The 12,352-nt window shown below is 43.0% G+C and overlaps 1 protein-coding gene across 1 annotated transcript in view; it reads left to right on the top strand.

The window, feature by feature from the left end:
* The first annotated feature begins 2,309 nt into the window (after positions 1 to 2,309).
* The window catches only part of FBXL17 (F-box and leucine rich repeat protein 17), a 519,745-nt gene continuing 509,702 nt past the window's right edge, over positions 2,310 to 12,352 (top strand). The window contains exons 1-2 of the mRNA XM_043986707.1: positions 2,310 to 3,469; positions 10,500 to 10,622. Of these exons, the coding sequence (XP_043842642.1) occupies positions 2,450 to 3,469; positions 10,500 to 10,622 (1,143 nt within the window). The 5' untranslated portion in view covers positions 2,310 to 2,449. The remainder of the gene's footprint in view (positions 3,470 to 10,499; positions 10,623 to 12,352) is intronic.

Here is a 12,352-nt window from a genome sequence, read left to right on the forward strand (position 1 = left end):
TCTATATCTTGAATCCATCATTTCTCTGTCAGAGGCAGCATGCTTCATTCAGCCAGTCCTCTAGAATCATGGTTGGTTATTGCATGGATAATTCTTTGTATCTCTTTACAATGATTATGAAAACAGGTGCTAATTTTAAGTATTTCATAAAATAGTAGGGAAGCTTAGGTCCAACTGCACAGTTCTGCTAGCTACTATCTTACTGAATTTGGTATGAGAGTAAACAGCTTTCCATAGGTGTGTCATCAACCAATACTAAGCATAGTGATTTAAATTTCAAAGTTTGGAAGTATCATATTTAATAGTTAAATAAAAAAACATGAATTGTTTAATAGGGATAATGTTGACAAAATCTTTAGAGATAAATAAAACTTTAGAGAAGAAATGTATGCATTTTCAGGCAAGTCTTTAAAACTGAGGCATCCTCCTGTTAAGGAAGCCCTGAGGTTGAATCTTAACTCAGATACTTAATAGCTATGTTACCTTGGGTAAATCACAGCCCCTCAAGATTCTTCAACTGAAAAATGAAGGGCTTAGACTCAATGAGCTAAACCTATAATCCTGTCATCCAAGATATTATTTCACAGGTCATTTGGAAAACATTTTTGAATCGCGTATTAGTAGCTTTATAAAACACAATTTCTGAAATGCATAAATGATATTTTAGAATCATAGATCTAGTACTGGAAAGGGCCATTTATTCTAACCATCTAATTTTATAGATGAGGAAGCTGAGGAAGTTGTGACTTGCCTAATGGGGTTACAGAAGTATCAAATAACAGAGGTGGGGTTTGGAGAATGGGAAAGAAATACTCAAATAGGCCTGTGATCTCTTCATTGTGGGTATTCCCTTCAATGACGCAAACTGTAATCCAAGCATGCCTGCCAATCCATGTCCTTCCATAAACTTGACCCAAGGGGCCTTTTGATTTGCCTTGACCTCTTGAGGATACTAGTGTAGTGCATGAACTTTTCATTGGGTAAATCTACTCCAACAGAACATATTGTATGCGTAACTCTCAAATAATATTGCAGCAGAGTATCCTTTTCAAGGAGTATAGTGGTTTGTCATGAAAATCATGTTTTTGCACATTATTTATGCCCTGTGTTGGAGTAGACTTTTGTAAATGTCTTTCAAAGGGGAAAGTGCTCACATAACCTAACAGGAAAAAAATTGTAATAGGACCACCCAGTGAGTTGAGTAAAATGACTTTTATTCAAGTTTAAAATAGATTTGAATTTTTTTTCCAGAAAGGGGTCTAAAAGTAATAAAGGCACGCTGAAGTTATTGATAAACAAGTTAAAGATAAAAATTAACACCAAATATACTATGAATTTTATTGAATAAAAACGTTATTTTAATGTTTAGCTATCTCTAGTAGAGAGCTGATTTTCTGAGGCATCTTCATTCAAAGATAAAATAAATAGCTTAAAAAGCATTAAGCTATTATCTACATTAAATGAACACAAGTGTATCTCTATTTCAGGTAAAAGAAAAGTTTGGTAGGGGACTGGTTAGAAAGCAAGCCTCAGGGACCAGCACAGCTTGAATTCAAATCCCACCTCTGGCTGTGTGACTACTAGAGATTCTAAATTGCAGAAAAGGGTCCTAGACAGGTGGGAGAAGAACCGTGTACCAATGAAATCCCAGGCCCAGTATATGCCCTATGTGTGTATGTGCACCCACGTACCACATATTCATTGCAGAATAGTCTTAAGTTCCACTTACTCGACTGGGGGCCTTGACCTTCCTTTCCTTGCAGAATTGGGACCAGAGACAATCTGTGACCCACCAGTTCTTGCACCAGCAGTCACAGGTCGAGGTGCTGAGATAAGGGCAACAGGAAGGGGAAGGCAAGTAAACGTCCCACAATTTGCTCGGTAAAGTCCTTCCCCGTCCGGGGAGCAGGGCTCCAATCTCCGCCAAATCCTACGATTAAAGAGGCGGGGAACGGCGCTGAGACCCCGGAGTCTTTGGGCAGCCGAGGGGGGATACGGCAGGACCCCCACGGAGTCTGCCCCGCCCCGTCCCTCCCCCCCTCCCGGTGCCGGCTGCTCCCGTAGCGTCGGAGCCGCGGTCACGGGCGCGCGCGCCGGATGCTCTTCGGTTAAAATGGCCGGAGAGGGAGCTCGCTGCTCCTCCCCCCTCGGCCGGGCCGGCCCGCAGGCGGACTGAACCAGGTCTTCCGACAGTTAGGCCCCGGTGCCGGCCCGGTCCTTCCCCACCCTCCCCCGCTCACCTGGCTCCCTGGCAAAGGCATGAAGCCCCCACCTCGCGCCGGGGCCGCCCGCAGCTGACATCTGCTCCCGGGCCGGGCCGTGAACGAGCAGCGAGTGAGTGTGCGTGTGTGCGCGCGTGTCTCGCTGTCGCGGCCGGCGGGGGGAGGGCTCTCGCCTCTCCCTTCTCCTTCCCCCCTCTCCGCCCGGCTCCTTCCTCGGGGCCTTCTATATGGGCCACCTCCTCTCGAAGGTGCCGCGTAACCGTCACAGCCAGAGGGGTCCCCGGTGTTGCTGCTGCTGGTGCCGCCGCCGGCGCCACCGCCACCTCCTCCGGCTGCCCCGCTTGCCCCCGGCCAAGGCTCCCCCCCTGCCTTCGCCTTCCCCTTCGCCGCCGCCCCGGAGCTGGGACTGTCTGCTCCGCGGGCCCTGCATGCTCTGCTTCATCGTGCACAGCCCCAGCACGCCCGCCTCTGCCGCGGCCGCCGGCCTAGAAGAGGAGCCGCCGCTGTCGCGGGACCGGGACCGGGCCTACGCCGCCGCCACCTCGCAGCACCTGGCGCACCGCAGGGTGGCCGAGGACTGCGCCGCCGCCGCCCGCCACTTTCTGCTCTCGTCGGCCGCGGCCGCCGGCTCCTCGTCGTCGGCCTCCTGCTGCAAAGAGCTGGGCCTGGCCGCCGCCGCGGCCGCCGCCGCCTGGGAACAGCGGGAGCAGCAGCAGGGCAGGAGCCTCTTCTTCCCCGGCGTGGGGCCCATCCGCTTCCTGGGGCCGCCGCCGCCTCCTTTCCAACTCTTCCGGGGGCAGCCGGCGGCCGAGCCCCCCACCCTGCCCGAGATGGTGTGTAAGCGGAAGGGGGCCGGGGTCCCCGCGTGCACCCCCTGCAAACAGCCCCGCTGCGGCGGCGGGGGGTGCGGGGGGGGAGGAGGCAAAGGAGGAGGAGGGGGCGGCGCGTCGCCGCCCCGGCCCCCCGAGGCCGGCGGCTGCCAGAGCCCGGAGCAGCCCCCGCCGCCGCAGCTCTGCCCCCTGCCCGCGGCCTCCGGCTCCTCGGACTGTGCGGGCGCCGCTCTGCGGAGGGACCCCGCGGGAGAGGGCCTCGGCGGCCCGGGGGCGGCCCCGGCGTCTGCCCCGCCGCGGCCGGAGGGCGGCGACCCGGACTCTCTGGACTCCCCCGACAACCCCAGCGACGGCTGCAGAGAGCCGCCCCCCGAGACCGCCGGCATCAATCAGCTGCCGCCCTCCATCCTGCTCAAGGTGGGTCTGGGCGAGAGGGAGCGTGGGCGGCCCGAGCCCCCACCCGCGTCCCCGCCTCCCGGGGCTGGCTGCTCGGCCCCTCCTCGGGCGGGGCTCTGGCCTGGGGGGCCCCGGGTGTATATGTGTGTGTGTGGGGGGGCTGAGCTGGGGGGCGGGGGAGGAGAGCTACGGGAAACTGATCCTAACCCTTTTACCGGGAGGAAACCCTGAAAGGTTGGCCTCGAGTCATCCAAGTGTGGACCCTCTTAGCCAATGGAGTAGTTGTGTAGTCCTGCTGAAGTGTGACTTTTGTGTTCCTGTGTAGTAGATGAAGATGTGTGTGACTTTGGATTTCCAGAAAAATTACAACTGAAGCTGATTGGTATTCTATGCAGCAAATATTTACTAAACCCTTACTCTGTAAATTCTTGGGCAAAGAACAAAAAGATTTTAAAAGTTCCATGAAATGACTCTTGCCCTTAAGGAGGTAACATTCTACTGGGGCTTTGCAACAGGTACCCAGATAAATCAATACTGTAGGGAGTGTCAGAAAAATGAGACAAACCATTCTTGGAAAATCTGTGGTGGGATTGAGAAAAGGGGAGATTAATTTTAAAAGCATGTAACTCCTGTGCTGAGCCTTAGAGGAAGATGAAGATTCTGGAAGGTAGGAATGAGTGTTGCTTGGAAATTTTCCAGCTGGATTTTTTAGGTTACTGTTGCTAGGTGATAGAAACATCTACCTCTTTAAAATCTCATTAAGTCTGTGGTGATTTGGAGGGAAAGGGAGAGAGTTAGAATTTTATCTTGTAAGTTTTGAGTAACAACCTACTAGTTACTTTTTTGTCATTGTTTGGTAACACATTTTCATAATATTGACGAGATTGTGTTGACTTGTCTGCTCATATTCCACTCCCTCCAATTAATTTCAGATTACCATAATTTATGACTATATAATTATGAACCTGAACTTCAAATGATTATTTTATAGTTATTGCAAACGTGTATGATTGCAGATTATTAAATACAGTATAGTTTTGGGGGGGATGGCACTAGCAGTTGGCTTCCTGCAGAAGTCTTGTTAACAAGTGTTTATTGAGTCCCTTTAAAGTGCTTAGCACCGTGCTAAATGCTGTAAATACAAAAAAGAAAGGCAAAAACGGTCTGCTCTCAAGGAGCTCACAATCTCTTGAGGGGAGAAACTTGCAGACAACTATGTACAAACAAGTTATATACAAGATAAATTGGAGATAATCTCTGAGAGAAGGCACTAAATGTTGAGGACCCAGGAGAAGCTTCTTGCCTAAGGATTTTATCTCAGATTTAAAGGAAGTCAAGAGAAGAAGATAAGGAGGGAGAGAATTCCAGGCGTAGGGGGAGGGGGGGGGCAGCCAGTGAAAATGACACTGCAAGTCCCTGGAGTTGGTGAAGTAGCGGAGGGGAGTCACATGCTCAGATCTGTGCTTTAGAACATTACTTTGGCAACAATGTGTAGGATGAACTCTAATGGGATGAAATTTGAGGCAGAGACTAAGAAGCTATTGCAGTGATCTAGGCAACAGATGAGGACGGCCAGAATATAGGTGGTATCTATGTGAGTAGAGAGAAGGGCTTAGATTTGAGAGATGTTGTGAAGATAGAAACAAGATTTGGCAAATGACTGGATACAGGCAGTCAGGGAGAGTGAAATTGCAAAGATGGTACCTTTGACAAAAAAAAAATTTTTTTTTTTGAAGAGGGAATGGTTTAGGTAGAAAGATGAGTTCAGTTACATATATGTACATAAGTCTCTGTGATTGCTCAATAAACAGTTTGCATGCAATTTAGGGAGAGACTGGATCTGGATATATAGATCTGGAGGCATTTGAATTGAGGTGATAGTTAAATGCATGGGAGCTGAGGAGGGTATGAGGAGAAGAGCAGAGGGTCCAAGATAAAACTTCAGGGAGCACCACAATTAGGGGGTATAATATAGTTGATAAACCAGCAAAGGAGACTGAAGAGTAGACATACAGGTAGGAGGTGGACCAGGAGACATTTCTGTTGCAAAACGTCAAAGAGGCAAATCCAGGAAATTAGGGTGGTTGGCAGTGTTGGATGCTGCTCATGTAGTGTGGTTGGTCCTGGCAAGAAGGGCCACCTTTTTGTCAGAGACTTGGGGAAAGGAAGAGAGGGGGGGGTGATGTCAAGGGATTTTGAGACAAAAAGAATTGGGAGAATGGGCTCAAGTAGACTGTCCTCAGTTTTCTCGGTAAAATAAAAGGCTAACCAGGAGAGAGTGGAAAGGGGTAAGTGTGGAAGGATTGAAGAGGGAAGAGGTTTGGAATAGATTTTGTGAGGAGTGAGAGAGGGAATTAATTAGGGAAGAATAAAAGGACTATCTTGATGCAATGAGAGTCTATTTGAGGTTGGATAACATTTTAAATTTCTAATGTATCCTGTCAACAAAGGTGAGAGACTTCCTTTCTGCGAATAATCCAGGGCCAAGCTTTCTCAGAAGTTGAGCAGAAAAAGGGGATAAGCAACTCCAGAGCAGAGCCCAGTGCAGAGTTAAAATAGTTAATTTAATGACCCTTAGGTCTTTATTGGAAAGGGAGGAAAGTGAAGTCAGATCAAGGTTAATGTCCTGGAACAGTACTCAGAGTGGGAGGAATTGGAAGTAGTGGTGAAGATGAAGAGTAGGTATAGAGAGAGGCAAGAAGTAGAGAGAGATGGAACAATGGTTGTGGTGAGCTAGAGGGATGTTAGAGTTCTGATTAAAGAAGTAAAACAATTGTGGTTCATGTTGAAATTCAAGGATTATCCATATTGGTGGCCAATGTGGAGTGAAGGAATAGGTTGAAGGATTTAAAGAGGTTGAGGAACTGGGAGATTAAGAAGTTTCAGGGAACATCTGTGTGAATGTTGAAGGTTACTAGTCTAAGGGTAGGAGTTGGGGATTAGAGGACAATGGTAAGGTAGGTTTTTGAACTCTGAGAAAGGAAGGAAAATGACTTGGGTGTTAAGAAAACAACCTTCAGCAAGATTGCAATTTTATGGACTCTTCACTGAGTGGACTAAAGAGGAGAGGCTTCAATAATGGGGGGAGGGGAGCACAGTATTCTTACTCTCCTTCCAGGACCTGTTTGTTTGAGCACTGCCAGTGTTGGAGAGAGCATGGCTAGGATTTCACTTTCATCCTTGTGAAGCCAGTGTGAGAGAAGGGGGTTCACGATGAAGGCAATTTTGTTCACTATCAAACGGAAAGTCCAGGAGGCTTGATAAAAGAAGGTGGCTAGGGTTGCAGTGTAACATGAGTGGGGTTGGGTTGAAGAGAATGGGGATGAGAGAATGGGAAGTGAATTAGGGATAGATTGCCTCTACATGACCAGTGATTGATTAATAATACATGGATAAGGAGAGAAACAGAATGTGGGAGATAGTTAGCTACAGGAGTAGTAGTGTGTGGCAGATAAATAGTAAAGCTATATTGGTCTGTTGTGGGGGTGGGGGAGCTTCCACATTTGTAGCACTAATGAAATCACAAATTCCGAGCAAAAGAAAAAATTTTGGCATTTAAATTCCATCCAAATGGAATGTAGCAAATGTTAATTTTGTGGTTGGATCTGGATTGAATATTTAAGATACAAAAACATGGTTGAACACTAAGCACCAAGTACTTAAAGAAAGTATAACAGATTAAGAATGGCTTGTTTAACATTTCTAAATCATCAGAAAGTTACCACAAACATGCTGTCTGTATCAGGGTAGCCTGCTTTATGCAAGATTTGAAGAGAAGGGAGTTATGGTTGTAAATGGATTTCAAACCCATTTCCTGCCTCCCCCCCCTCCCTTTTCCATTCAATGTACTACAATTTATTTGGCTTGATTGTTTTTATTTTGTTACCAGGGTTTTATCTTCATTGTTTTGATTATGCCCTTAAAGCCTATTAGTCTATTTAGTGTGATTCAAATACTAGCGTTAAAAAATATTAACTGAACCTAGGAATTCTTTCTGTAGGCTTCTAGAGGTGGCTTCTTTGAAGTTTTGGGGCTGCATTAGCACAGATGAGTTCTTACACACAGTATAGAGGTTATGTAAGCTCATTTCCTGTCATTTTGTTCTTTTCAACACTTTACTCAGCAATAATTTCATTATTCTCTTAATAATTTCCTTATCCCTACACACCCTGATCCCCAGTGCCTGTTTTTACCACACTGGAGTCTACATTCCTTTTCTAGACACCTATTTTTGTCATGTTGTTTATCAGTCTTATTCCAGGAGGCCAAAGCTATGAACCAGAGACTAATGACTCTTTGGGAGTGGGATTGACTTTTCTTTTTTCAGTTACTTAAAAGGTTCCCTGTTTCTGTTTGGGTTATAGTCTTAGCTAGTTGGCCTTTCTTGAAGAAGGTACTGTTTTAGGGAGGTGGGGAGATGAGAGCATTTTATTATAGTGCTCTTTCTAACTTAAAAATAATTCGGCCTGGTTATTCTTTAGGAAAAGCCTGCCTCTAAAAGTCTGTCTTTTGAGAAGAGTGACAAATTTAAAATCCTTTTTGGCTTTGTGGGCTGATTTGGGGAATCTACCATTTATTTATAAAAAAGATTTGAATCTTCAGAAACTTGACCTGGAAATGAATTTGTAAATTAGGAACTGTTTATATAGATAAAATTGTGTTAAACTGAATTTTAAGTTTAAATTCTTTGGCTATATAGAATTTTCATTATTACAAGTAATAGATGACCTAATTATGAGAATTGGGAAATTTTTGTTGCAGATGTGTGTGTGTGTGTATATATATGTATATATATACATATCTATTTTTTGCTATGATGTTTTAATATGGCCTTTTAGGAGCTTATATCCATACATACTATAACTAATAATAATAATACCTAATACTACTTTAGGATTTAACATTTTTGCATTTTCCTTGTATTTAAACTTGGGATACTTTGTGGCAGTTATGTTAAGGAAAGTGGGAGAGCTCATCAGGATGAATATTTAAATTTTTCATTTTAAATTTGTATGCTCAGTAATAAAGAGCTATGATGGATAGCAAGTGAAATGTCAGTAATTATGTTTGTCTTTCCCCCACTATTCTTGGATAAGTTGCTTATATATTTGCCCATTTTACATGTGTAAAGTAGAAATACTTCATTACAGACATGTGAGAAGGAGGATTTTATAGAAAAGAAGGCTTTACATAAGTATGAAATGATTTTATATTCTGAATAAATTTGTTCTGCACTTATGTGAGTGAATATGGCTTAATTAACACTTGATTGCTTAATAATTAACACTTGAAGGATCTGTTATTTCATCAATGTGGTGACTCCTGCAGAGCACCACCCTCTTACACTGCTTTCAGGTGTTGCTGTGGCAACACATCACTTGGGCACCTAAAGTCCTTTGACGAGTCTCATTATATTTAGTCTACATGGTCCTTTGACACCAGCGATAACGTCCACTATTGGGCCTCTCCTTGAAACCTTTCCAGGATAGTAGGATATGCCAGAGGTTTCTTCCATTGGCATAGTCTGAGGATTCTGATTAATTTCTATTCCATGTGAAATGTTTGTTTTGTTTTGTGAGGCAATTGGGGTTAAGTGACTTACCCAGGGTCACACAGCTTGTAAGTGTCTAGTGTCTGAGACTGGATTTGAACTCAGGTCCTCCTGAATCCAGGGCCAGTGCTCTATCCACCATGCCACCTAGCTGCCCTCCATGTGAAATGTTGGAATAGGACTTCAGTGGTTATAATTACCTCAGATTCTATTTTATTTTTTATCTTTAGGGTTGGCCTTTTTGTTTCAACCTCTCATTTTATTTCCTTCTAGATTTTCTGGTAGTTGTAACACATCTCCCTTTTCTCTTGGCTTGAGTTTAACCTTAATCCTTCTCTGCTATCCTTTTTTCCTCTTGAGGGTGCTGTGAGCTTTTTTTTGGGGGGGGGAGCTGATTATTCACATATTTCTCTACTTGCTTGTTTTAGTGGATAGACTGCTGGACATGGCATCCAGGAAGACTTGTATTGAAATTCTGCTTGAGACATTAGGTAGTGGTGTGATTCTGAATAAGTCACTTAACTTCCCCCCAGTTTCCTCATCTGTAATGATGGTACCCACTTCACAGTGAGCATCAAGTGAGATCTTAGGAAACCTTAAAGCACTAGATAAATGCCACCTGTGATAATTACTGCTCTTGTTTTCTTTATTCTGATATTTTTTGTTAGAGCCATTCAGATTGAAATAGTCTTAGGGCAGGTTCCTGTCTTTTATGTTTAATGTTTTTGTTTCTTGTTTTGGACCATTGTAAAGGTAGATAAAAGGACTTTTTGGTAACGGGTGTTATAAGTATAAGGATGTAAACTCATCTTCTGCAGGCTCATTGAAAGCAATTCTAGTAGCAGACAGGAGGATGATGGTGATGGTATATGTGCTTCATCATGTTTCCACATGATTTTGATTTCTTCCTCTAGGATGTCTTATCATGACTTTGGAAGTCTTGCAGCAGAATTAGTGTAATATTCCAGGTATTACCTTTCATTTCACTTGCATAACTTTTGTTCATCTGTGTAATCACTGTATATTAGTGACTCTCATAAGTTTTTCAGCCTTGAATCTCCTTTGGCTCCCAGTATCCCCTATATCCCTTCTCAAAGGGAATGAAATGAACTAGGGTTAGTTGTCATATAATTGAGAAGAGGACAAACTGCTTTTCAGGAAGTATGTTACCCAATATGTGAAAATGATGTTTTAAATCCAATGATTAGTTTGTTATATTTATAAGTCAGATTGTTTTGTACACTTTGTAGCTTATGTAGTTATTTAATAAATTAGTAACCCAAGAATGGAGGAAACCAGTTTCTCAACATCAATAACTGGGTCTGGAGGTAGCAGAAAGAGAAATGGGGAAATTATAATTCCATGACCACGTTCTTCTTCAAGAACAATATCCCTGTGCCCAAAGAAACAAACAAAAAACCCACAGTTGCATTTACAGCTAAAATGAAAAGTATTTCCTTATTTATTTCTGTTTACTATATACCTTTTTTTTCTTCACAGATATTTTCCAATCTGTCCCTGGATGAACGTTGCCTTTCTGCATCATTAGTCTGCAAATATTGGCGTGACCTCTGTCTAGACTTCCAGTTTTGGAAGCAGTTGGACCTTAGTAATCGTCAGCAGGTATGAAGTATAATTCTGAGAATTATGTGCTTTTGACACATTCTGTAATCTCGTTTGCTATATTTCTCATACTTTTTGGGTTGAGCACAACCTGTGTTTAATGTATAAGTACTGCCGTTTTTTACCTGTTTTATAAAATAAAAGTTATGTTAAATGTTATATTTAAAAGTAAAAATGATAATAGCTAGCATTTATTTAGTGCTTTAATATTTGTAAGGTACTTTACAAATATTTTCTCACTTAATTCTTACAACAATCTTGGGAGGTAAGTACTATTATTAGCCCCAGATGAGGAACTTGAGGTATCTAGAGATAATTGACTTACTTAGGGTCACACAGTGTCAGAGGCAAGATCCAAAATTACGTCTGCCTGACTCCATGTCCAGCACCCAATCCGATGTACCTCCACATGCAATGTGCTCTTGAGAGGAAGTTAGGAAATATGAGGAGTTACATTAATTACCTATGGTACTTTGGGAAGTTTATTATTGGTAAGTTGTAATGCATTTTCCACACATGGTGGCCTTATATATTAGATAGAATAGTTGGACTAATTCACAACTCTAACATAGGTACATTTGCATCTTTGGTCATCTTTGTTGTATGTTACCTTTGTATACCACAGTTTGTTTTTCAGTTAGCCATTTCCCATTTTAGTAGTACATATTTTGCTTCCTACTTTTTGTTTTTATAAAGACTGCTATCAATATTTTTGCATGTCAACCTTTTTTTTTTATTGTTGCCTTTCTTGGGGAATAGTTGCAGGAGGGGAATCTCTGGATCAAATTAGAAATAATTTAGTAATTTTTATTGCATGGTCCAAATAGTTTTCATAACCAATTTCATAGCTCTGCCAGTGGTGAATTAGGATTCCTTCCTTTCCCACTTAGCCCCTCCAACAATAAAATTTTTCTTTTTCTTTTGCACAAATTTGATGGTTGTAAGGTCATTTTGCTTTTCTATTAACATTTTAAACCTTTTTTTGGTTGTTGATATCTTATATTCTTCTTCTGAAATTATGCATATCCTTTGACCATTTCTCAAGATAGAATATACTTAAGGAGCAGTTAGGTGGTGCAGTGGATAAAGTACCAAGGAGGACCTGAGTTCAAATCTGACCTCAGACACTTGACATTTATTAGCTGTGTGACCTTGGGCAAGTCACTTTAACCCTCATTGCCGTGCCGTTCCCCCCCCCCCCCAAAAAAAAGGTAAGATAGAATATACTTGTTATGTACTAATTTGATAGTGTCACAAGTGAAATTGAACAAAAAGGTAAATTGAGACATGTTTTTCCAAGCAAGATAGTGCATTATTCCTAGGGTGCAAAACCTGAGAATAAGATGGGTCAATGGCAGCCTCCAATTTTTGGTCTGAGGAAAAGGATAGCTTCCCTTTTATAGGTTTTGGGAGAACAGAACAAAGAACAGAATAAGGTAAGTGACATCATGTTGTAGAGGACAACATGATTGGTTACATAGCTGAGTCATAGGGAACAATATGATTGGTTGGAAGTTGGAAATGAGGGGCTAGCAACATCCCCCTCCTTCTCTCCCACGACTAAGAAAAATTCATTGTTTGAGTCTACCTTCAGGGCCAAAGATAATGGCCCAGACATCTCCTTGAAGTATAGGTTGGTGGTATAAAGATACAAGACCTGGTTCCCCAAGGATAGCAGAATTCCTTGGGGGTAAGAATGGAATAGTGATTAGCAAGAGAACTGGATTTCT

Source organism: Dromiciops gliroides, chromosome 1 (genome assembly GCF_019393635.1).
Source record: "Dromiciops gliroides isolate mDroGli1 chromosome 1, mDroGli1.pri, whole genome shotgun sequence".
NCBI lineage: Eukaryota > Metazoa > Chordata > Mammalia > Microbiotheria > Microbiotheriidae > Dromiciops > Dromiciops gliroides.